Source organism: Talpa europaea (assembly GCF_964194135.1).
Source record: "Talpa europaea genome assembly, chromosome: 10".
NCBI lineage: Eukaryota > Metazoa > Chordata > Mammalia > Eulipotyphla > Talpidae > Talpa > Talpa europaea.
The window spans coordinates 30,036,388-30,063,384 of NC_140077.1; the positions used below are offsets into that span (position 1 = coordinate 30,036,388).

Sequence of the window (26,997 nt, forward strand, 5' to 3'; positions counted from 1 at the left end):
GAACTCTAAAAGGCAGAGCCAGGACCAGGCACCAGCATCACTGAAGGAGGCTTGGGCCCTGGGCTATATGCTGCCAAGCACCGGCAACCCTCTGGATTTGGGACTGAGAAGTAGCCCTGGCTCAGTTGTGTGCATTCTCACGAGCCTTTCCAAGGAGATGCCCCAGTGAGGGGAAGCCCTGAATCCCCTTAACAACAATTCCACCAGGGCCCAGCAATGTTCCTGGAAGGCCACCAAGACACCTCCGAAGCCACACTGAGGCCTGGGCCTTGTCTGCCTGGCAGTTATACCATGAAACTGCCTAGGTCATGGCAGACATATAACAAACACTCATTTAGGTGGTTCATCGGGTATGGAACTCAAGAGAGCAATTTCAAAAGATGGAAAAATGAGAAGTTTTAGTCATGCTTGTGGCAAGAACTTCTGACACAGCCCCACTCCCCCAAGTGGAGGTGAAAGCAGCTCTGTCTCCCAGCACCTTACCTAGGGGCTGAAACTCTTTCTCTTCCGTAGACACAACCAACGAGAGGTCTTCTGGGCAGAGGCTGATGGAGAAGCAGACAAAGGGCTGCTCGGTCCTGGCCAGGTGGCGCACCAGGGTGAAGAAGTGCAGCGGGTGGCCCTCAGGGACCCTGCTGTGCCTGCTGATCAGGAACCAGCAGGAGAAGGTGAGGCCCCCAGGTGGAGGGAATGACCTGGAAGTGCCTGGGGTAAGAACACAAGCCTGTACTTAGGCTTTGTCCTGTCACAGAAGCCCATCCAGACTCAATGTGGCTCTGATTCAGCCCAGGATGGCCCTATTTGGTGCCAGCACCACATGTGACTCATTCACACTTTACATCAACCCCATGTGGCAGGATGCTCTGTCTCACCATTCATACTCACAGGAATAAGTCATATTCCCACAGGGACTTAAACAAGACCCTCAAAGTCTCTCTCCAATTCTGTCCCATTGTTATTCTATGCCACCTTGTCACATAAGTAGAACGGGAGCACAACCGTGAGATCTAGTGTCATTTGGTGGTCTGGTCAGCTGATCTAAAGCTAGACCCTGTGTTACATGTGGTAGGAGACACTGCAGTTTAACTAGTCCCATGAGCTACATGGGGATGGCATCAATCTCAGGAAGCCCAGATCCTCCCACCCCACAATGGGGTAAGCAGTGAAGGTAGGTCTCACTGTCCTCACCGAATGGTCAGGGTCAGACTTAGTGTCCTGTGCTGAAGGGTTGTGAATGCAATGGTTCCTCCATGCTCACCCTTCCCTAGAAATACAGACCCTGATCCTCCTGATAAAGGGTGATTGGTTTTCATCTCAGCTCAGCATGCCAAGGTTCAAGAACAGCTCTGTTTCTGAATGACAGTCAACATACAACTCACATTCTTCTCTAGAAAGAGTCATAAGGTTAGTCACCAAAATAATGAATCTAACCCAGGCTCAGTTGACAAGTCACCCCCTGAACCAAGCAGTGCTTACTGAACCCCCTCTATACACAAAGTCATGGGCCCTGGGGACACAAGATGAACAGGACACCTGCCCTAAGAGAGGCATGACAAACTGGGGATGACTAGTGTGTAGATAGCAGGACCCAAGGGAAGACTCATGCTCTTTTGATAAACCATGTGGAAATCTGACATTAAGACTCCCTAGGGACTAATTCTCTGGGCATGGTAAAGATAGCTTACAAAGGTAACCCCACCCCCCTCCCCCCACCACAAACACAAGAAGCACCTACCTGTCCCAGTCCCTCCGGAAACAGAGTACTCAGTGCTGGTTCCCATAACCGTAGACAAGGTCGGAATAAACAAACAGCTGGAAACAAGAAAATGCCTCAGATCATGGATGTGCAAGCCAACCTCTGGCCATGACATCTCCCCTCTGTCCTCTGCAGGGGCCACAGAGACAGAAAGTGCCTGACGCTGACCCCATGGCCTTACAAGGATTCCCACTGGAAGCTGCACAGCCAGGGGAGGAGGGTGGGGGTCCTGGCCCTGCCCAGATCAGGGTGCTACCCCTGAGAAGTTAATCAGTGGACAGGGTATCCATGACCCAGACATTTTCTACCGCTGAGAGCTGATGGGAACTACAATTTTATAATCAATATCATTCATTTGAGGCACTGGGAAGTTCATAAAGTGTATTTCAAATATGTGAAAGCCTGTCATACCCATAGCCTTCCACAGACATGTCAAATTCCACAAATGATGGAGCCAGGGCTGCCTTCTGCGGCTGCAGGTTGCGTGGGGAGGTCATGGAGATGAGACTCAGTGCTGTCTGCAGGGCAGTGGTGGAGCTCGGGGTCTCCCCAGAAGGTCTGAGGGCCTGTGTGACTGCAGGGCAGGGGGATGCATCAGGGGTGGCTCCCACAGTACCTTCAGCGGCCACTGCTGCCATTGCCTGTGACCCTAAAGCAGCAAAAGGAGACACATGCCCTAATAACATTTCCACTCCTTTCCCACAGTAGACAAAAGCCCTGACACCTCTGCCATGGCACCCAAGGGGCCACTACTGAGTCACCTAGCATTTCCTAACCATTTTCAGGGTGTTCTCCTGAGCAAAACTGGGCCCCCTGTTGATTTTGTTCACACTGAACCATGATAACAATCTATTCCTTCTAGAAATTTCTCCCCTCTTCAATACCACTACATCCCCCACCCTCCCAACACATCCTTTTCTGATGCAGTTATTGGCTTACCCCATCGGCAATCACTGACTAGGGCTTTACTCACATCCAGTTGCTCTCATAACAGCTAATGTCTTTGAAAGCTCACATCCCCAAACTCTGGTCACCACACCAAGCCTTGCTTTTCAATCAGGCTCTGGATCTTGATGTCCTGATGTGATCCTATAGTTAGCATGTCTTGGCTTTCTTTTCTCCAAGCTGGTTCTCCCAGGTACCAAGCCTGCTACTCAGATGTTCACCCTATGCTTTGCCCTCCTGTTCTCCTCACCCTGAGCTGTGCAAAAGTCATCACTGGGCATCCCTGTTCAGAAGCAGCGGCGGGCACTCCGGCTATGTCATGGCCCTATCACTGTTACTGGGATCTAAGCCCAAAGGGGTTGAGCACATGCCACCATCACCTCTCTCATATGGGGGTGGGGTGGTCCCTCTCCTGCCCGATCTGGTCTTTCTCTTGTGAACACAGATCCCTGTGCTATTCATCATTTGCTCCAGTAGTCAGGAGGCAAAACCCTTTTTAAAATCTGTTTGCTTCCCAGCTGTTGTAAATGTTTGCTTCCCAGACAAGACATGCATATTCTCTTTCAACCCCAGATAACCTGCCCCTGTTCTCTCCTCTGTCCTCACCTGAGCATCCAGAGTCCTTTCTAGGCACACGAGATGAATTGAGTATTTTCATTGCAGCTGATGGAGCGGGGGGAATTCCAAGGCCTAGAAATTGTCTGAATATTACAACACACAAGAGAACCAAATGAGGACACCATACAGGTGAAGTTTTCCCCAGCTTCATCAGATATCTCTAGATCCTAGAGCTTAGCACTCCTGAACCCCACTCTCTGCATTGTTCCTCATGTGCCTCAGATCTACAGTCAGCTTTCAAGAATTTTCTTTAATGTTTGCCCATGTCTGGACCTTTGCTTGGTTTCTCTATATTCCGCATACAAATGACACCATCCAGTATTTATCTTGCTTTGGCTTATTTCACTGTGCATAATCCCTTCCAGCTCCATCCATGTCGCCACAAATGACATGAGTTTATCTTTTCTGATCACTGAGTAGTTTTCCATTGTGTATGGCATATATACCACATCTTCTTGATTCGCTCGTCTGTTCTGGAGCATTTAGGTTGTTTCCATACCTTGGCTATTGTAAATAGTGCTGCAATAAACACAGGAGTGCAGGTTTTCCTTTCAAATAGTGTTTTTGTATCCTTTCGGTAGATTCCTAGGAGTGGAATTGCTAGGCCTTACAGCAGATCTGTCTTTAGTCTTTTGAGGAAACTCCACACTGCTTTCCATAGGGGCAGGACCTTCCCGTCTTCTGTGTCTGCTTTGCCCTCTGCATCTTTCCTCCCTGCTCCATTCTTCAAGAAACCTGTGGCTTCACAGCAGAGGCTACCACAGGATTCAGTGGACACTACTTCTGTCTCCCTCATTATCAGGAGTCTGGCTGCAGCTGCTTACACCACTAATCTCCCTACAGTCCAGCCTCTCAGGCACTGTCAGGCCCTTACAGCCTGGGCAGACCATCCACATGCATAGATCCCACCTCTCCTGTTCTACTGAACATCTATCTGCTCAGCCCACAGGGCCCAACTGGTCCCATTTACTGGAAGCCTCTCCACTTTATGCCCTTTGTGGTCCTCCCAGTTCCAGACGGCTTGCATTCCTGGAGCACCCCCACACCCCCACAGTGCTATTCTGTATCGTCTGTAAGACCTCTTGGTTATATAGTCCCCTCTCCTTGACACTGTCAGCTCCTTGGGTGGGGCTATTTCTGCCCTATGAGCCCACATACTGTCCATACAGGCCCCAGGCTCCTAGTCTCACCGCCTCCATGCTGGGGAGGGCTCTGTTCTCCAGAGTTTGGAGGGACCTAGAGACACTGTCCCTGCATACTCCTGCCACCCACTTGCATGCCCTGCCCTGGCATGAGCACAGCTGCAGGGGCTCAGCACACAGTACCTTAACACATCTGGTTCGATGGCCTGCGAAGCCAGCTTTTCAAAAATCCTGATGAGGCCTGAGTGCAAGGGGCTGCTGCTGGTGGTCAGGGCCTTGTGGCAGGAAGTCATGAGGGTCCTAAGCATCCCCGCCTCACACATCACCTGGCGGTTCTTTTCTGATTTCACCAGGGACTGGATGTGACTTGTCAGGGAGCACTGGATCTCCTCGGAAAGCTAAGAGGTAATCAAAAGCAGGCAGTAAGTACTGAGGTCAGAATAGTTTATGGGTGATTGTAATAGCTCCCAATTGGGCCTTGAATTCATGGTGGAGCAAAAAGGCTGTGCCCATTGCAGTCTGAACCCTGCACTCCAGTCTGTCTTGGGTACCCTGCTCACATACAAGTCCCAGAGGCCAGGTTTCAGGGCTTCGGGAAGATGGAGCTGCTGGGATCAGCTGCAGGAGAGACAGATGACTGTCAACAAACTGCAAGCTGGTGGGCAACAGGCTGCATCTGCCTGGAAACTGGTGTTCAACCCATGCAATGTTGAAGCAATTTCTGGATTCTTTGCTAACATTTCAAAGTCTGGCTATTTTACATTAAAGCCCAAGCATGTGATCTGTCAAAAGATGGAAAGATCCCATCAGGCAGATTTGCAGTTGTGCGCCTGTGGATAAGTAGTTGGCGCTGGGCAGGAAAGTGCCTTCTAGTGTGCCCCACCCCATCCCAGCTGGTTGTGCTCACTTAACACTGCTGTGTTCTACATCCAGGCTTAGAAGATTCACTGCAATGTAAGCCAGCAGGAAGCACCCCACACAGGCCCTGGTTGAGGCAGGTGCAGCCCTCATCTCCCAGCAGCCAACCACTCAGTGTACAGCTCAGTTAGCATCACGGTTCCTGCAGGAAGCTGCACTGGAGCCTGCCAGCCCCCCAGTATCCTAAACACATTCTCCATATAGACAGCTGCCTCTTACCTAACCCTAATAGATTTCAAATCACTTTATTATCTTTATGTCCTTGAAGGACATAGAAGAGAGTGCATAGAGTTGACTCAGCAAATATTAAGCCAAATATAATGCATTGACTTTACAATCTTCCTTTTCGTCCATAAAAAGACAACCCCTGAGAGTCCCAGCTCTCTGAGGAAACCAGTATCTTCAGCTTTTCGAAGTTCATGTTACACCGCTTCACTGTTATGAAAGACCTGTATCAGTGCCTGTTTTCATTAGCCAAGTGAAATCTTAAGAGGTTTTTCACTTTTATGACAAAAGTTGAAATGCAAAGGTAACATCGTTTGTTTGGCAGCAGCTATTACAGAGGCAGCACCCCCAACAGTGAGAGCGCCCCCCCCAAACTCCTTCCTGGGAATCACTTTACACAGGCTGTGTATTTAACAGATCATTCCTGCTTTTATTATACATGACTGTTATTTAAGATTTGATGCATTGTTTGGTATGATTTGGTAGGTTATTTGGGGGGTCTGGAAATGCTTTAAAGGTGGCCACATAAACTGATGACAATTGCTTGTTTGCTTTATGCTATTTTGGCTTACAAAAGATTTCATAGGACACTCTACTTTCAGACATCTGGGGAAACCTATTTATAAATGGTTTAGGGGAGGGAGTTTCCTTTAGAAAAACTCTTAGGGCTGTCCACATTCTCTTTTGTTGTTATATAAGACATTGTCTTAAGTGGGAGGGATACCAATTAGATCTTAATGGAATCTTCTATTATGAATGCTGTGGGGCCCCACCCAGGCCTTCTTCCCTCAAGTGAATCTACTCATCATAGAAGTTTACTTCGCAGGACGACAGCCCTCTTCCTTAACATGAGCTAACTCACCCAGGGGCTGTATAACCCCCATATTCATGCATATAGACATAAATATGTCCATACATATTCTCACACACATACACACACATGCAGACACATAAAAGCACATATATGCCAATATTTTGTGACACATATGCACAGGTATACATGTGCATGCACATACACATACATGTGAAAGCATACACTCACACACAAACCCCTTACTACTGTCAACGAGACTGTACTTCTCAGCTCTGTGGTGCAATTCATGTTCCAGATTCCCCCACAGACTCAAGTTAAAGTTAGACTTCAGTTGACAGCATATCATCACTCAACTCCTTCCCCAAAACCATCCTGCTTCACTCACTCCCTCTGAGTCCCTCCTTCTGTGAATCCCAACCACATGCACCTTTATCTTGGGCTCTACTTTCAGGGAACACAACCCCACCCCTACCATGCTTCTCACTCTGCTGTTCCTTCCTGCATCTGAGAGAGCCTCACCTCCAACTTCCCTCTTTTCCACTCTTGTCAAAGCAGTAAAGGAGCTTCTACACTCTGGCCTTGAGTTTTCCTGCTCCTAGAACTTGGGAGATTGCATTCTTTTAATTTGGGGCAAGAGTTGGGGAGACTAAACAAGATGCAAAAATAACATCACAATGTATTATTAATAAGAATTAAAAAGAATATCTACCATCTCAAGTTTTTATTACTAGCACTTCACTTATTACTTTTGGGATTTTTGATTTTCTTTTTTTTTTTTTTTTCTGACCAGGGAAAGAATACTTAAAATCTAAATATGCAAAAAAACAAAAAAGAAAGAAAAAAGTTTCAAAAGGGAGAAATGCTGATCTTGTCTAATGATGCCACAAGTTTACTCCAAAATTGCTCAATACCCCATAATGGAGGAGAGAAAATTGATCGTCCTCATTATCACTGTAGCTCTGTCAATACCAATATTGCCTTGTTTTGAATAAAATGTGCTGTTTTTTTCAATGTTGGTTCCAGTAAAATGGGGTTTTAGTGAAAATATGAGCAGTAGCAGGAAACCAGTCTGGTTTCTCCCCCTACAAATGGATTGATTTTCCTAACGCATATTACTTCCAACGCAGGAAAGGGGGTGGTGGTTCAATTAGGACTCAGTGGTAAGCGTGCAGGGTCACCAGGCTGGCTGGCAGGCTGGACCTGTAAGGCAAATTATCACAAAGCAATTTACAGGGCAGCTTGAAGGAGTTTTCTGCTTTCTCCGCTTAACAGTCAAGTCTTCAAGTCCATCCTTGTCCACTGTGAATCTTAATTCCACTTTATCTCTCTGTCCCCCACTTTCTTTCCTGGACCAGATTAAGATGGTTCCAAACCCCCATGATGGCCATGATGGTTGGGTCTCACCATTGGAGGGGTGGGCCCCTCCAAGGAAGCATGGGATATGGGTACATGAATCCACATGTGTGTCTGCACTTTAACCACAATGTCCTGACATAGACATAAAAAAACAATCAGATCACTGGTGTTTGCTTCCTCCATACACCAAGAGAGAATTAGGGTTTTTATTGAGCTACTCAAATTGGGATTAGTCATTTATTCCCTTTTTGTTGAAATGGGTTCCTTATTGATAACTTTGGAAGAGAGATGATACAATTGAAGTGAACTCAGCTCTTAAGATCAAAGACTATAAGTGAGATGTCATGAATAAATAGGTTCCACAGATGTGTTTTGTCTGAGAAGTCTCTGTGGTTTTTACCTTTTTTACTTAGAATAGAATTAGTTTTTTTATTTGGGCATAAATTTCCTATTTTGCAACCATCCCCACCAACCTGATACTCATTTGTGGTATCCATATCACCTTCACGTGGAAGTTTGTGATCTTGATTTAGAGGTAGGAGGGTCCAAAGCCCATCAAATCAATAAAATCCATGTCTAAATACACGGCTTCCTTGATGCACTTGCATAGACGTGCAACTAATGCCCAGATGCACGTGGATGCCTGTTCCAAATCCGTGCCTGGGTCTTCCTCGGCAAGCCCAGGAAGGGAGGCACTGACCTTCCCTGAGTGTCTCTATTGCTTTGGCCAAATTGCTGACATTAGTCTTTCATTAGAGATCTTTAAAACAGGTTTGTTATTGTTGTCAACAGATTTCCATCTACAATTGTCTGTAGACGTTTCCTTGAACAAGACTGTAGTGTACACAGTCTTGCAGAGATAAGGCATCGATTCATAAGAAAATTGTGCCTCATGTCCTTGTATATAGTTTCTGCACTTTCAAACAGACACTCACCTTCCTTCATCTTCTATGCACAGGATATGTAAACATTACCCAGAAGTAGAGAGTGTCAATTCATGCTGATTTGGCACTAAACTAATGGGCAAACTTGGGCTAATTAGTTACTTTCTCTAAGGCACAGTTTCTTTAGCTTTAAAATGAGAAGAATGAAAACACCTACCATGCTGGTATATTGTTTCTGGGAATCATTATAAACAGCTTCTCAAAAAGCACTTTTTCTTTGGGGATGCAAGCACTTTCTGGATATTATCCTCTCTTAGTTATAGTCTTTTTTCTCGTCTAATATTATTAAGATTCCTTCTAACTGAGCTGTCAATGTGCATGGCTACCACGCACTGCAGCCGCTCATGCAGGAGCAGGCACGCACGCCTACCTTGTGATCAACCCCTCACCAGTGCCAGGTTCCAACTTCACTGTGTGCTCACTGTCTGTAGGCACTCTTCTCAGTGCTTTCATATACTAGCTCATTTAAACGTCAGTTAATCTCCAGGAGATCCATGCTATTATTATTCCAGTTGACAAACAAGGGAACTAAGAACCAGAGCTACTATGATTTGCTGAGGTTGTATGGTGAACTGAAGGATAAGATTCAAGCCAGGAGGTCCCCTCCAGAGGCTACATCATTCTGTGATCACTCCCTTTCAGCCCCCCGGGTGCTAAGATTCACAGAGCCTCAGCTGATTGCAGGTTTCCCGGCCAGCCTTTACTCTACAGGTTCTGTAAGCAGCAGCACCGCCAGTCTCTCTGTAGGTCAAGGAAGTTGAATCAGCCCAGAGCTGAGTCCAGCAAAACTAATTAAAACTGTTAAACTATGAATTGGCCACTGAGTACCCATTGCATCCTGTCTTGCGTCAATTCTTCAAAACATAGAAAAAAGGAAGTGACAGCTCTGCCTCAACTAGGAATTTAGTAACTGGCACACGGTACTTGCCACAAACCTCACCTAAAGTGGTTTAGTCATTTTTGCCACCTCGAGAGGCTAAGAGTGTCTCAGGTATATGCGACCTTGCCAATGACCATACCCCCCAAGCCGTGAGCGGGTCAGGATCATAGAGGTCATCAAGTCTAACTGTTCCAGTTGCTGGGTTCTCTCTATCATGAACCTAACACCTTGCTTGAAACCCCAGAGCAGAGAAGCTCACTTACCTCCACAGTTTTGTCAAGTTTGTCCTTATAATGAGTCCAAACCTTTCACTATTTAACTAGCTAGTCGTTAGCATCCAATATTTTACTACCAGCAAGCATTTGCCTGGATCTCTTTTTCCCAGTCCTCTCTCTCTAGGACACACACCCTGAGCTGTTAACCATTCCTCCTTTGACTAAGCAAGTTATTCAGGTCCCTCACCATTCTAATTTTTCACCTCCATTAAAACACAAGTGTAGTATTTTAATGGGACAGTGGCATCATCATCTCCTTGTAGCTGGCACTATATTTTTATATTATAGATAAATTTATATTATTGTATATTAATTATATTATCCATTAATTATTAATTATTATTATCTATTAATTATATTATTATCTATTAATTTTAATAGATAAAGCAGGATTCACCATAGCAGTACAGCAGTGTCCCATGCACTTGGGAGTATTACAGACCTTGCACTAAACAACCTAGAGCTCTTACACATGTTTCTCTTTCCTTTCCCCCTCAGTGTTTCCATGCATTTGAACATTAGCACAGACATGATTATCTCTGCTGAATTTTGACTCAATGAATTCATTGCTCAAGCTGGTAAGGACCCCACACATCTGCACTCTGTCATCCAATGGGTAACTCCTCTGCCAGCTTTTCGCCACCTATCATCTGAGCTTCACCTGGTCATTCATCAAATACAGAAAAGGCAGAAAAGAGGACCTTTTGACTCATAAGTAATATTAACATATAATCAATATCAATTCTCTGTTATTAACTTATCAGTAATATAATAGCAGTTGGAAATATGCCTAAAATGTGTTATATTCCATTTAATATTTCCAAAATTTTATATGCCATGACCCAGAGTACTAGGAATACAGATTGCTAACACTGGAATAAAAAGTGGGGGACCTGATGGAGTCTACCTGGCTATACATGCCTGATACTACTAAGTACTTTATAACATTATTCACTCTTACCGTTCTCAATAGGAAAATATTATTATGAGGACACTGGAACTTGAAGAGGTTCATTCAATTTCCTATGGTCATAAAACTAATGAGTGGGAAAATGGCACCTCCATCCAGTTCTACTCCAAAGCCTATGGTTTTAGCACCACGTCATGTAATCATAAGGGATGGAACTTAGTATCTCATGAGGGTTATAAACTAATGACCTATAGAAGTGTTTCAAATGGGGGTATAGCTTAGTTTTGCCAGTTTTATTTCACCCTAATTAAATGTACTTTTAGGTATGACAATTACCCTTCCCTTGAGTGGCAGTCCTCACCACTCCCTATTGTTCAATGCTGGTTTGCTGATGTATGTCTTTTACTCTCTGGCCCCCAAGAAATTGAGTCTGCTATCCCTGTGAACTAGGTAGGCCAAATCTAAGTAGCTGAAATTGAGGTACAGAAAAAGGAAGTGGTCTACATAAGACATAAATCATAGTGAAAAGGTTGAAAAGGAAAGGCCAACCAAAATTAAGCTGGAGCTCATCCCATCCAACTTTAATGTCTCTGACATACATTGTAGCCTGCGTTTGATCCTCTTCCTGTCTATGCAAGAGTGTCTATTTGCTCTATTTAAGAGGCTGCTATAACAAGTCACCTGAATTTTGACTAGAATCTGAGATTTTTCTGCTCAGGAATATAGAAATATTTTAGAGATGAGATGCAGTATGAAAAAGCGTAAGAACAGAATTCAACAACATGCGTGGAATTTCTGAAGTGTCATAATTTAACAAAGCAAGACTTCTAATTTACCAATTTCCTTGTTGGAGGAAATGGCTTTCTTTTCAAATGGCCTGTCCTTACACAATGCTATCCAGATCTATTAATGCTGTCAATATTGTCATTTGAAACTCATATGATTATTTCAATGTATTAGAAATGCAGGCCAATTCCAGAAAATGGTACCCTTTCCCAAATCAAGGTACAATTCAGCTGACAGACAAATATAACCCCACACCTGATCTTCTTCCTATCCCATCAGACAATGCAGGTGGTTTCTAAGGCAGTAGAATCTGGAACATACCCAACATTGACCAACCTACACAACAATAGTCTTTCTAAAGCCCAAGTCTGATCACATCATTGCTTTCCAATAATATCCTATGGATACCACCTCTTTACAGGAAAGGCAACTTGGCACAGAGGCAGGAGGCCCAGGAACATTTTACCAGGGACAACTGCCACCTAGCAACAGTGTTGAATCTGTCACTTAATTTTTACACAAATATAAGACCTCATCTGAAAAACGAAAATATTAATAGCCGCCTTTCAGGGTTCTTATTAAGATTAAATGATACAATGCCTGTATAGCTTATGACAACACTACTGAACATGTGCTTCCCAAGCTGCAGTGCTAAGCACTAATGCATTGATTAATATAATCATCACAATAATGCCACATGAAGATCATAGTGTCCCATTCTACAGCAAAGAGAGTTAGGGACCAAAGGAGTTTAATAACTTCTCATGGCTCTGTGATTGTTAATGTCAGAGCTGAGCTCTGACCAAAATCTGCTGTCATCGGTGCCTGAACTCTGCCCTCACATAAAGGGTATCTATTCACACAGTAGGGATGTTCATGATGACAACAATGGGGATAATGATGACAATGACAATGGATGCTGACCCAACAAAGTTCAACTCTCTTAACTGGTATTCAAGGCCTTGCATGATGTGATTTCGACAGGCCTTTCCACTCACTGCCTTTCTACCCCCATGGTCCAGTCTAGCCCAACTGATCTAGTCAGTATCTCCAAATGGGCGCCTTCATTTATACTTCTCCGTGAGCCTGAGTTTGCCTCCTCCCCCTACCCAACCCTCTGCAAAGACGTATCTTTTCTTTAAAGCCTATCTCCAGCGTTCCCATCTCTGCAATCTTCCCTGCCCTCTGTCCCAATGTACACAAACCCTTGTCATAGTCATTGGAATGTTGTCTTGCCATCTCCCACACCCCTCTGCCTACCCACCCTCAAACTCAAAGTTCTTGTGAGATTTGTTCTCGAATCCCCAGTGACCACCAGTAGGTGTGAGTAATTATTTACAGAAGCAAATGTTTCAAGTCGGTTGATGCAGCACAGGCTGAGTTTCATCTCAGCTAAACTGGATCTGGCTTCCTGTTGTCTGAGTTAACACTTTACTAAGAACTGAGTAAAGGCCTCGGTCCTGAGGACACAGAATGGTGCCTGGGACCAGAAAGTCTGTCTACTATTGGCCATAGTTCTAGCCCAATGCCTCGTCTCTATGGCAAGACCCTCGTGGCTACTGAACATGCCAGAAAGGGGGAATGCCTTTCTTCCCAAATATTTCTTTTTGGTCAATTCAGCTCCATAAGAATGCAGCTGGACTCCATCTTAGACTGGTGCTTTAGTCAGCAACATTCACAGTAAAATACCTGCAGTTCAGTGTTAATACTGGTGATGACACCAGAAGCAAAAAAAAAAAAAAAAAAAAAAAAAAGCCAGCTAGATTCTAAAAGCAGCGTGCAGTTCTAGCATTTTGGAGGGGGGAAAACAAACACATTTTGTGAACAGAACAAATAATGTGGCCACAATTAGAAATAAATCAGACAACCCATACATGCAGCTTTGTAAGTTGTCCCTTCTGAATGACATCTGCACCTTGGAAAGCCATCAATTTCTCCTGCATAAAATAAGAAGAGCGGCTGAGGAGTGTAAAGTGTGTAAGAGCATAGGGAATGCTAGGAAGCATCGGGCAAACCTAGAGATGAGTGGGAACTCATGTTTCATCTTCTTAGTAACACTGCCATCTACTGAAACTTGCTACTCCTTCCGCCTTAAAATCTGCAGTCTCTCAGACAGTTTGGGTTTAGCATTTTCTTGTATGGTCTCATTTCTTATTTGATTTACTATCCTGTTTGTTGTTATGAGGTTTCCCACCACCCTTCCAGAAATTAATTACTGTAATTATCCAACTTTTATAGCTGCTGATCTGGCATCTGCAGGAAATATTTGAAACTGCATGGCTACGATTCATTTGCATACTTGAGAGACAGTGAGGGAGAATTAGACTTTTCCTAAATTACTTACTGTGACCTGAATAGAGAAAAAGTATCCTACCAAATGGTATTCTCATTTGCATACTTAATTTGTCCAATTGTCATCACAGGATGAATGAAAATTCTTCCCCATATGCTCATGTGACAATTTGTGGAGTTTATCTGAAGCTCAGGCTCATCCACGGAGTTTTCATGCATGTAGGAGACAGCAGTGTCTCTGTATCACTTCATCAGTCATCGTTGCCATGGAGTTTTACACAACACATCCATCAGACCCTGTCTGATTACTAGGATTACCCAAACTACTGGTCTGCTCATTCTTGTTGCAAGTAAATTACAGTGTATGAAATCAGTGAAGGAAGCCAGTGAGGCAATGAGGTGGTGATACCTGGAAAATTTACAATAACCAGATTCCATGACCTTGCATTCTTTAACAGCTGCAGAGATAAGAAGCCCATTCATTAAACGCATGTTGGTCTTCAACCTGGGATGAGTTTCAGATCTTTTCTCACCATTCCATGACCTTAGGAAGTTATACAACTTATCTGAGCCTCATCCACCTATAAAATGGGGAGAGTCTCATGTACTTTAAAGAGCTGTTGTGATTCTTGATGAAATAACGAATCTGGCACAGAGCTGACCTTTAGTTTCCAATATGCTCCAGGCAACTCTTGAATACCAAGGCAAAGAAAGTACAAAAGGCCCCAGACTTAGGAAACTGACGGATTGGAAGATATTTGACGTAGGAGGCAAAACTTTTATCCATCAACTAACTGGCTGCTTAGGCAATTATAGTGATTGATCTCTGACCTCTACCACTTCACTAAATCAGATTTAATTAGGTCTTCCCCTACCTCCATTCCCATTATTCTTTCTCGGCACCTTATTTTTTCCCTTCATAGCACTGGTCACAATTTGTAATTGTACATTCTTATGTGTGCTTAGTTATTTAGTTAGCACCTTCTGGTCCCCACCAGAGAATCAGGCTCCGTGAGCAGCATCCATCTTGTTAGCCCTGCATGTCCCATGCAGAGCACCGAGTCAGAATCACAGCCAGCACCCTGTGGGGAGTGAAGGACTGTTGTCCCGCCAATACCCAGCACTGTACTTAGTAATGCTATACTTAGCACTAGCACCCAGTGTTGGCTCAAGAAGGTTCAATCATTTCAGTTGTTTTTTTTTTTTTTTTTGGCTGCTCTTTTTAGAAAGTCATTTTGCCAACCGAGGTGAACTATTTTGAAAGGCCTTAGAAGTGTGGGCTGAACCCAGTCAAGAGCCTTTGACATACTGACTCTCCCTTCCACTTCAAAAGAGTGTCTCTGTTAATGCAGGGTACTGAGAACAAAGACAGAAAGGGGAAAAGAAGCTCTAGCTAGAAAGAGTGAAAAAGACAAACACATGTGTTCATCAATGGGTACCTGGGGGTGATCTTCATGGTATAACTGAGGCAGCAATCTCACCATGATGCACAAGACCCCAGGGTGCATGATCACAGATTCACCTTCATCCATCCTGCAGAGAGAGGAAAGACAACCCATCAGACTTAAGCCTTCTGGTTTCCTCTCCTCTTCATGGAACTTCCTGAATCTTTCTAAGACAGGCCATGCTACACATCCTCAAACAACAACTCTGCATTTATATAACTTCCTGAATCTAGTTTTCCCCACCTGTACAGTGGTGTTAACAATAGCATACCTTACTCATAGAGCCACAGGATAAAGCTTCTGTGACTAAGATGCACTGCTTGGCCCATACTGATGTTCAATAGAAGTCAGTTCCCTCATCCTCTCCCCTTCTCTCCAGATAGGTAGAAGATGGAGATGCTCTCATTTTATATTAAACACACACACACACATGCACATACACACACACACTTTTGAATCTCTTCAAGGTGATGTAGGTACATCCTATCATGAGAAGCAACCAAAAATTCAAATGACATGAGCTGTTCTCTGTGGTCTCTGAAAAGTAAATGGCAGCAGAGAAGGAAAGGAAAATCAACCAAAACACCATCAACTGAAATGAGTTTCCTGAGGCTTCCCCTGCAGAATCCCCTAATAAGGGAGCCTGAAACTCAGGCCATGCACCAGGTGTAGACAGAACACCTAGAGTTCTAAGAGAGCTCCTGTTCCTGGTCTAGCAGGAGAGGAGATTCCTGCAGGTCACAGAACATGGACGAGATCCTCTGGATTTCTTGGTTGGGTTTTTCCATTCTTTCTCACCCCAACCTACAGGCTACCTTGCAGCAGCATCAGCCAGACCAGCATTTAAAACTAGCAACAAAAGAACCCTTCTCTCTGACCAGAGGAACTATAGTCCTAAGAATGAAGGTAAAATCCCCACAGATATTTTTCCTCTCCCTGCTTGGTCCCAGAGACAGATGCAGTTGTGGGAAGGGTAAAAAATGCTATAGCCCCTCCTGGCTAGGCAGAGGAAAAGGAAGGAGCACTTGAGAGGCAGAAAGTGTTGGAAAGATGATAAAGAGGAGACTCAAGAAAGAGAGATCATTAGGTTGTCTATCAAACTCTGCACTCCTTCTGAGCTGCACGTGTATGGATCTGACCATAAACCACATTCCAAAGACTTTGAAAACTGAACTCAGGAGTAGACAGGGTATAACAGAGCAAGAAGTCAAACCACCCTCCAAAGACACCTAAGGTCCAGGGATGCCCAGGTGTAGATTCCTAAACAATGGTGTTCTGACATCAGGGAGGGCTGAGTGGAGACCAGCATCAGAGGGACGGCCTCAAGTCTGCAGAAAGTCAGGCATAAATGCAGCCTGGTATGTGGAGCTCCTAATTCCAGCAAACCCTAGGCTAATCTAGAGTCCCGACATGTGGTGGTCTTGGTTGAGTTGGAAACTTGGTTTCTCAGTTACCATGAGAAAGGCAAAACTTTCAAGCTCATCACCTTTACAGCTTACCAAGATCCTTCACAGAGACTTTCCAATTCACTGCATATTATCATGCATCCAGAAAGTTCAGACTTACTAGGTTTTGAGCCTGATATAGTTCCTGAGCAACTACTAGGTCTTGGCCCAGATACTCTGTAATATCTAAGTCATTAAGTCTCTGAACAGCACAGTGGTAGATACTGAGTCCCCCATTTCACAAAAGAAAACTGGGCTTCTGAGAGGGTTGGTATATTGTGTGATAACCCTCAAAGTCAGGGAAGTCTCCTCCCCTGGGAGTTTCCATCATTTCTCTGAGCTCTGTCTCTAGTCTGGGGCTCTGTACTTTAGGAAGCAGAGCTGTGGGCACACATGCCTTATGAAAGTAATGTCCCAACTCTGCTCTTCAGAGGCCAACATGAAGCCAGCTGATCCTCAGCACACATGAAGGAAGGACACGTGCCTGGCCAGGCACCCACCTGGTCATCTTGCTCCCATCCCCACTGCCCACAGAGCATCATCGGGAACCCCCTGCTGTCTCCTCACCACATTTGAGCTACTTTCCTTGCCCATCCCCCCACTGATTCATGCACTTAATCCATTCAACAGCCATTTACGGGGGCCTGTGACATGGATCAGGGGTGCAGGCCCATCTGTGATCACATGCATCTACCACGCCAAGCCAGAATTCAATCATTGCCTATTGCCTCAGCGGGAAAAGCCAGGATTGAGAGATGTGCCATGGTGTTAGAGCAGGTGGGGGAAAAGGAGACTCAAATGCCTGGTAGATTTCTTATGACATCAATTTTAACATGCCTCCTGGTTTCAGATATACTAGAATGAAAAATACCCCAGAGAAATTAGAAACTACAGTGTTTACACAGTTAGTCATTGACTTTCAGTTATGATTACTGTGGAGCGTACTGAGTATGTGAGGCATCAGCACTTGACTTGTCCTGGAGGGCAGGGACATGGCAGTCAGGGAAGGCTTCTTGGAGGAAGTGACAGCTAGAGATTAGGATCTGTTTAGGTAAAGCCAGCATGGGGAGCACATCCCAGACAGAGGAAGGAGCATGTATGAAGAAGAAGCCAAGAATGTGGCTCAAGGTGCAGGGGATCTAAGAGAACGTAGGACTAAGGGCTATCCAGGAACACGCCTAATGTCTGCCTTTTTCCTGGGAAGGATGGGGGATCACTGGAGGCTTCAGTTAGAATGACAGGGTCACACCTGAGTCTTGCTAAAGCCAAAGTAGTCTTCATGTAGACTGTTGAGGCTCTGCTCTCCCCCAGCAGTGGTCATCAGACTCTCAGTAATGACTATAACATAGGCTTAAGTTAGGATGTAGTCATAAACATAAGGGCATATTGTTTCCACAGGAATGATTGGGACTGTGCTACAAAACAAATAGTGACAGAGAAGATGAGGGACAGTTTAGGGTTTTGATCTGCAGAGCACCCCTTGAAACCTCATCTTTGCCTGGAGTACACTCATTCTATTGAAAATGCCCCCTATGGACATGAGCTATAGCCACAACTTATGTTTAAGTTATAGGTCATTGGGATTATACCTTTGCTGACATCAAGAATAAAAGTCAGCTCATAAGCCCCCATCACCACCAGGGGCTGGGAGAGGTCAAACGCTAAATTAGGGACCTACTCCTCTGGCAGCCCAGAGTTGGGGTACCTCCTGCTTTTGAAAGGGCACCTCTCTGGGCACAGTTATATTGGCCCTTCTAGATCACAAACCCCATCATGCCACAGTCCTGCCCCATGGTTCCACATTTCCTTTGGATAAACAGCAGCCTGGAGTGGTGAGCATGCAAGACCCTCCATGGCCTGACCCACTCTCCCCTCGACCTTCGCCTTCAGGCCTGCACTGTGGTTGTCCATCCCAGGTAAGGGGATCTTGTAAATACCTGGGAGGGTCAGCATGTCACAACTGCAGCTGCCACTCACCGAATTCCACTGTCATTTACATGGGTTGTGGTGCACCTGCAGGAGAGGGGAAAGCATTTGGTGTGTTTGTGGTGCGTAGGGTATGTGTGGTGCTGGTGTACTTTGGAGGGGAGAGGAATGTGTGGTACGTGGGCTGTGTAGGGTTGGGGTGTGTTTGGTGTATACGCAAGCTCAGTCCTGGGCAGCTGCGAGCCTCGACAGCACCATCACGTGGCCAGTCCTCACCACACAACAGCCCTCAGATGGATACAGTTACTACCCCTGCATTCAACGCAGGAAATCGAAACTCATAGAGAGAAAGTCACAGGCCCAGGAACACAGTCACTGAGAAGGACAGCACGTGGGCCTGAGTCCAAGGACAACAGCCGCTGAGTCCTCTCTGGACACCAGGGCCCACTCTGCCCAGGCCACACCAAGGCACCTGCCTAAGCTGGTGCCCAGCACCCTCCCTGTCTCCCATCCCAGGCCCTGCCCTGCCCTTTACCCCACAGACCTTCTCAGGAGAGGCTGGGGTTTCACTTCCTCTGCTCTAACCATTAGGGAAGGTCAAGGGTGATGTATATCTTTTAATAAGGAAAAATTGCTCGATTTATGATATCTGACTCTTACACATTTAAAAATTACTCGCTGTGAAACCAGGATGACATCTGACACGGGAGTCATCTATAAAGAATCAGGGCTGGTGGCCATACTGGGTTAGAGCCCAAACCTTATACTGCAGGCTTTTGTGTCAGAACATTTGGCAAATCTTTACCACAATAGGGGACAGCCAGAAAAAAATACAGGAAGAACTCACGCGAACACGCACACACACACTTCAGTCAGCAAAAAGCTGCTCAGGAAGTCCACACCAAGATCCTCATGGCAGCAGTCACCAGAGAAGAAAGTGAGCCTAGCAGCTGAGTTCTGCCCTCAGTTACCAAAACTGGGCAAGCCTTTTGGGCTCTGTAAGACCCAACAGCATCCCCCAGACACAGTGTTGACAGATTGGTTTTCTGCCAGCTCCCATCATAGGGGAGCCCAGAGTCAAGGTTAACTTAGAGAACAGAAAATCATGTGACATTCCCACATGCCCAATGTGTAGCCTGGGCGTCTTACGGCAGAACATGCACAGAATGTTGGGGGTGGAAATAAGAGAGGGGGATACACTGACGACCCTATGGCGGAAGTGGGCAGCAAAGTTCTACCTCTCCTCCAGGTCTGGCCACTGCTTGAAGTTGCCTTGGGAGTCGCTGCCTGCTTCCCCCTTGTGGGCATTCACACCTGGTGGGCGCCTAGCCCACAGGGACTCCTTTAGGTTCGAGTGCAGGTGGAGGGTGCCGCTGGCCATGCTGTCCAGGAAGCCGAGGATCTGCAGGCAGCTCTGTATCTTGGGTGGGAGAGGGCTGGTCGAGGAAAAGGCCACCCTCAGAAAATCAGTCAATGGTCTGGCTTTTGTATCCACTCGAGTGTGCACAGGGGCATCCTCTTCCTCCGGAGCCCCAAAACAGCCCAGCAGGCAGAGGTCCTCAGCCAGCTTCTCATAGAGCCCATTCCTCCTGAAGAAATCACCATTGACAGGGTCCAGGTGCAGGGCTGCAGCCACAGCACAGAGGGTGTGCAAGATCAGCTCCAGGGTCTGGCTGGGGGATACCAGCCCCCAGGTTGGCATCGGGGGCTCCTGGAGAGACCCCTCCAGGTCAGAGAGCAGGGATAGCAGCCCATTGAACCCACTGGACACTCTGAAGGCAGCACGGCCTTTGGGGGTCTCCAGGATCCGGAGTAGAGACTGAAACACCAAAGAGAAAAAAAAAAAAAAAAGAGTCAAGTCCAGGAGGCAGATCTTTGATGCAGAGCAACCAGCTCAATGCCATGGAAAACAGTGAGGTATCTGCAGGGCAATTCTGAAACAGGGGAGGTCAATATTATTCTTCCTAATTTTAATTTTAGGTTGCCCTTCAATGCCTTCTTTCAAACAATTGATCTTAAAATCTGTGCTGATTTATAGGGCTGATTTACTGTCCTGTCTTTGACTTAAATGCATCTAGCACCAAAACACTTTCTCTGATCCCTTGCTTATATTCACTCCAGCTGAATACTCACATCACCCCTCAAATTCCCCAATCAAGACATTTCTTAGACAGTATAGAAGTAACTTAAAAACTGAGCCCTCCACTGGACTGCTGCTCCATAAAATCAGGTTTTCTCACTGCTGTGGAACATAGCACACATTTAATATTTGCTAAATGAGGGGAATAAACCATCTTTTATATTGCAGAGGAGACTCAGTGAAATCTTTACAAGGCAGTTTATTATTATTTATCTCTTCTGTGCAGGCACAGGTACCTCTGTTAAATGAAGAAAGATAGTAAAATGAATCTACTTAAAACCTGGTGTGAAAATATAAGGGAATCAAGATAGAAAACTTAATGCAAGAAGGCACACAGATTATAGCACACTCGTGCATGGAGTTTAGGCTGTTCATAACATACATAAATAGAATCCACCTTCTCCAGATGGCTGAGATCTTTCTGGACAGCAAACTTTCAGTTGCTTCTAGAATGATTTCTTGAACATATACATTGTGCCAGCCATGGAGCCCAAGGCATGGTATACACTAGGGAGTCAGCAAATATTTTGGAAGGAAAGACTATATTTAAATATTGTAGTTCTCCTTCGATAAAAGTGAAGAATGGATGGGTAATTTGCAATAAATAATAAAAACTCTAGTTTTTGGTATTTATTATTCACAAAAACTGCATTGGGACTCCATCTAAGACCCAGCATCTTATGCATGTTTCCTTGAGGAGCCAGTCCTTGTGGTTTTGCTAGTAAACTCTAGAGGAAGATATGAATTGCTTTGTGCTTTCAGATATGTAATACTCTAGTATCACATTGGGCAGACATAATTTAGAATCAATTGCAGGATGCTTGAAACAAGGTTCAGAGAGAAAACATTTAAAGGAAATTTCCAGCTTGGGGAGGAGGGGATGCTTTAACCCGAAAGTGCTGGTAAGCCTAACCTAACACCAGTGTTTAGCTGAAACAACAGAACACTCAAATTTTCTCATATGATATTCACTACAAGAAACCTGAGCTGCTTGGTGGCTGGTCAAGGGGCAGGAGATGGGGCAGGAGAACACAAGGACCTAGCAAATGCACAAAGATGAGGGCGCCCTCAAACAAGAGAAATGATGACAAAGGAGCTGCTTAAATGTTCCCCACTGCCCTGCTTATAATATTTCAAGAAATTAAAAAGCACAACAACAAAAAGACAAGCAGGAGAATCTACAAAAGGCCAAAATACACAACTATGTTCAAAATGAACAAATAATAATATAGAGTAAGGTAGAAAATTTCATCCTTACCAATGTGAGTCAACAGACATTTTCCCTGCTGCAGAAAAAGGAAATGCATGACTTATAGTAGTTAGAATGTTCCCCCCACTGCTCAGGGGGATTACTGGGGAAATCAAATTGTCGCTTTGAAAGAAACTCGGTATCAGGGCCACCCACGAATGGTGATCAAATTGAGTCAAGGCACAGACCTCAGGGGAAGGAACTTCCCTCACTGCCAGAAAGGTGGAGGCAAAAAATGAGAAGGAAGTGACAACTGCTTTGTCCTCCTGGGTGAGTTTATGGCCCAACTATTTGTGAATTTGACTCAAAACCCAGGAAAAATTGACAGTGGTAGACTTGTCCTTAAAAAGAAACACATAGATGTCAAAGCAGGTTCTCTAGAACCATGATGCGAAAGTTCATGGTGGAGCAAGCCTGAGCTTTCTAGAAGGGGCAAGGCCTTTGTCTGTGTAGACAGCATCACCAAGCTGCTGACCCTGGGGACTCGGGGGCTGGAGGAGGCTAGGGGCAGACACCCCTGCCTTCCTTGGGTGAGCAACTCTCTCCTCATGGTGTGTTATTTCTTTGACCTATTTGGAAACACACTCAACCTTGAGGTATGTGTAGCAATGGGCTCTACTGCCAACTGATAATCCACATGAGAAGCTGAACACTGCAGTGTGGGAGGCCTGCATGGCACTCTCTGAACCTGACCCTGTGTCTGGTCACATGACTTGTGCAATGAAAAATAAATAAGTCACCGAGATATTAGGAAATTTCCAGCTCTAGGCTGCCAAACCATCTAAATTTATGTGAATGCTTTCAAAATGATCCTGAAAACCACTAGGAGTTTGTTTAAGGCAATGGAATGAATGCAGCTCTGCTGTTTATCATATGACAGATGACAAACAAATACCAAAAAGAGAGAATGATTTAAAAATCAAAGTAATCAGATGATAAGCAATGACGGCTTGGATGACTAATAAAATCCTTCTTCCCTCAAGAAACCACCTTCCAATTGTCTGATTTGACACCAGATATTGCTCAAACGACCTCTATCATCCAAAGAGTGTTGAGGGCAGATATTTTGTTTAAAAAAGAGTAACCCAATAATACTCTTCCTTTTGATGTGTGTCTCTCAGAGGGTCTGTCCCTATCATTCCTAGACGTCTCTTCCCTCCTCCTGATGGGCGGGGGTAGGAGGACGGATTGGCTGTCCTTAATTGTTGCTTTGTTTGATTTATTAAATTCAGAGTCATTATCTAAAATGGGGTTAATCTCATTAGAACTTAGACTGCTCTATTATTTCTTGGGATGGGGTTAATTTCATATTTGCAGAGTCATAAAGTAAAGAGTGCAAAATCCAATTACAAGGGCTTAATTTCATAGCAACTAAAGAGAAACATTTCTATCATAAAGGAAAATAAATACTGCACTACTTCGGGAAACGATTTGTCAGGAACTGGGGGCCTAGGAGGAGGGTCTCCATTACTGTCATTCAACTTTGCATGATAATGCATCACCTAGGCTTGCCGAGTCTGTGCAAGGGAGTAAATTTAATCAGCCGCAGTCAAAGTAATCAGGCTAGGGTTGACACATTTCAAGAAAGGTCAGTGTTAAGCACATTTTCTCCTCCTTAACTCAGTTACCATGTCATCGTCTCTGAGTTAGTATTCCTCCAGCTTGAATCTATATAATCGATGTCTGCTGCAAAGCGCTAACTACATTAGGACTAACAGGATTTATTTCACATTCTATTATTTGTTATTCCTCATAATTTTCCATGTGTCATGCTGGAAGACCGGTGAGGTAATGTGATTAAGTTCCAAGTTGAACAGCTAAATGTATATTAGTAAATCAATCTGAATTTGTGCATAACACAATCACGGTCCCACTGGCCGTGGAGAGGAAATTCATTTGCTTACATTATTCTTTAACTCAGTTATCATTTGCCAGAATTAGGTGGTGAAGTCACATATGCCTCTGTATTGGTATGGAAGCACCCCTGCGTTTTGGAGACAGCTATCCCAAGATGGGTGTTCCTGGAAGAATTCTCTTCTCCTGAGCAGCTGACAGACTCTGCCCCAAGCGAAAGCAGCAAGGGGGCTAGCATAGGGTGTGAATGCACTTCAGAGAGCGCAAACCTTCAGTGAGGGCACTTCAGAGGGGGAGCAGGGAGCGTTGCCTTTGAGGACCCACACTCCAGCATCCACCTCTCATTCACTCCATGTCGACCTACTTAATAGTCACAGTGCAGAGCAGAGTCTGTTCTCAACTTCTAAAATGGGAGATCTAGCCAGGAAGAGCTAATTTTACATTTTTGGTTCTGAAGATCCATGGGGTTCCCAAGATGATTTAGAACAAATGAAGACCCCCACATCAGATTCCAGCAAATGTTCACTAGCTGCTCACATCACCCAGCAGTGGGTAAGTCTGGAATAGGCTCTTGGGCCCGATCCCTCCCACCACGCACTGGAGCGGCAGTGTGCTAACAGCCCTGGTCCTGGGAGAGCAATGGCAGCTCCAGGCGCCCTCCTGAGTGCCCAGCAGTGCCTTGGCGCCCAGGGAGAACACAGCACATTGAGCACAGGGTATGATTTTGTTAAATAAGCTTACACAGTGTTTATTTCTGACGTGCTCTCTTGATAGTGTGATTCTGAAATGATATTGAATCTGTAAAACACCATAATGACTTTACATTGCTAATTCTAGAAATTCAGTCCTATTACCCAAGGGCTGACACTCCAATAAGGTGCCTCTGGGCTCTAGAGTAAACAAGACGAGCTCTCCATGAGCAAAGCAGGGTACCCTTTCCTATAACAGACACTGAAACACTTGCACACTCTGAGCAAAGAGAAAACAACTTTGTTCTTAGAGGCTCTGTTTGACTTTCAATATGAAAATGTAAGAAACAGATGAAGATTCCAATTCCAATTAGAAAACCAAAGTTCTGACCCTTGGTCTCTCTCCCCTATCCTATCAATGAGGAGACTCATTTTAATCAAGTTGAACACACACAAATATGTGAAAACAAAATGAGAAAAGAAAAAAACGAAATCACCTTCAGGAGATCCAGTTTTAGCTGCAGCTCCCCTTGGGTGGACGAGCACAAAGCCCCCACGATGATGCTCATGTACTCCTCTGCGTTGATGACTGACAGCTGCTCCAGGATGCTGAGCGAGGGTGCCCGGTAGCTCTCATCATCCAGAAAGATCTTGATAAAGGGCACCATGCCGTGATCCTTTAGGACAACTGGGAACCAGATGGACAGTGTGGGAATAGAACCACGGGGCTCTTGGCACCTTGGTTCAATTACAAGGAAAGTTTTTCTTACATTCTAAAGTTTGCTTTGCTACATGTACATGCTTCTCTTCTGCCCATGAGAAGCGTTTTTTCAAAACCCGCTCCCACTGTTGAAATGAGAAGAGAAAAAGAGAAACTGTGGAACTTAGAATAAGAAAAACTATATGTGTTTTTCTGAAACAGCAAGAGTTCTGTTTTTGAATAATAATCCTTATTTTTTTAGAAATGTAAATAGTACAAAATTTAACTAGTTAGGCCTCTGTCCTTTATTCCTACATAATTCCCAAATCCAGGGCCAATGACAATTCTCTTTGCCAAAATTCTTATTGAAAGAAAGTCAGAGTTTAAGTTAAGAATATGTTTCATTCCTAGGTAGTTTCTTGGGGACTGAGGAGGACTGAAGAAATCTGACTGATGTTATCTATTTTTTTTTAAGTGTCCTAAGAATTCCTTGCTCGATGTTGCTATTTGGAGTAATCATGTATAGAGTAATAGCTAAGAAGTAACTGGATCATTCAAATGCCACGGTGTGGATTTCAGCTGATAAACTCCATAAGGCAGGTTCTCTCCGGTTTGGGGTCAGGTACCCACTACATGCAAATCACCTTGGAGGCATATTTAAAAACAGGGCTCGACCTTGACCTACTACTAATTCAATCTTAAGTGAGCCTAGGAATATGCTCCCCCCACATTGACCAGGGCCTTCAGGAAATCTTCTCTAACAGAATGATGGGGACCCTGTGCCATAATGAAATAACCATTCATATTTGGTATAGCTGCTCTCTGAGGACATCAGGCAAAGATGCTCACAAGTCACCCAACCCACTGATAATATATATTTTATGTATGTATATATTTTTCAAATATGGAAGCAATATGATCTTAGGAAACTAAAAAAAAATTTAGATGGATGGACTACTGGGTCCCTATGACTTGAAAGGATATTAAATTATGTCTCTTAAAAATGACTAGTTTTCTTTGTGTTTTACATTTTGGAACTAAAATAAAGCAGCATTGATGGTACAGAAGGATATTAATAGATTTAGTTGGTGTGGGTGCTCTATGGTTTTATAAATTTAGGATATCTCTTTGCTTCCTAAGTTAGCAACTATAAAGTGTTAACCGAGGCACCTACCAACTTACTGATGATCACTGAACATCAACAAGCAGACAGATCTCAGCCAGCATTAGTACGGGTCATTCTTAGATACAGCCTTTGAAATGGACATAAATCATGTTTCATAAATCAAGAGCCCATGTTTTCCCAAGGAGCAGAAGGCAGATTTGGTGCCATGCTTACCCGCATTCCTCACTGAGCCCTTCAGAAGCGTGTCCACAGTTCTTAGCATCACACAAGTCAGTTCCTTTTCTGGATGCTGAACGCCAGGTGTGGACTCTTTGTTTGCTGCCATATTTAAGAATCAATGAAAAAATTTAAGTGTACATAATAAGACCCAAAATATCTGATTCCGTTAGTTTTCTATCTTCTTAAGAAAATATGAGTATAAAACTTCCACTGTAAGAGAGTATACATTCCAATTCCGACAACCCAACCCTGCAAAACCATGTGCCCCAGGGCTACCTTCTCTGGCCCTCATGGTGTTGGGTAAGATGGGGGCACTCGCTTTTTTTGTAAACATTGATAAATA

General features: G+C 44.6%; 1 protein-coding gene across 1 annotated transcript in view; it reads right to left on the minus strand.

Moving 5' to 3' along the window:
- Window positions 1-26,997, minus strand: part of WDFY4 (WDFY family member 4) — a gene marked incomplete at both ends in the record, with an annotated part of 204,919 nt that overhangs the window by 154,392 nt on the left and 23,530 nt on the right. Inside the window, 9 exons of the mRNA XM_084245258.1 lie at window positions 484-705; window positions 1,736-1,812; window positions 2,168-2,405; window positions 3,308-3,402; window positions 4,645-4,859; window positions 15,301-15,394; window positions 19,916-20,496; window positions 25,107-25,297; window positions 26,649-26,753. Coding sequence (XP_084101384.1) covers window positions 484-705; window positions 1,736-1,812; window positions 2,168-2,405; window positions 3,308-3,402; window positions 4,645-4,859; window positions 15,301-15,394; window positions 19,916-20,496; window positions 25,107-25,297; window positions 26,649-26,753 — 1,818 coding nt within the window. The remainder of the gene's footprint in view (window positions 1-483; window positions 706-1,735; window positions 1,813-2,167; window positions 2,406-3,307; window positions 3,403-4,644; window positions 4,860-15,300; window positions 15,395-19,915; window positions 20,497-25,106; window positions 25,298-26,648; window positions 26,754-26,997) is intronic.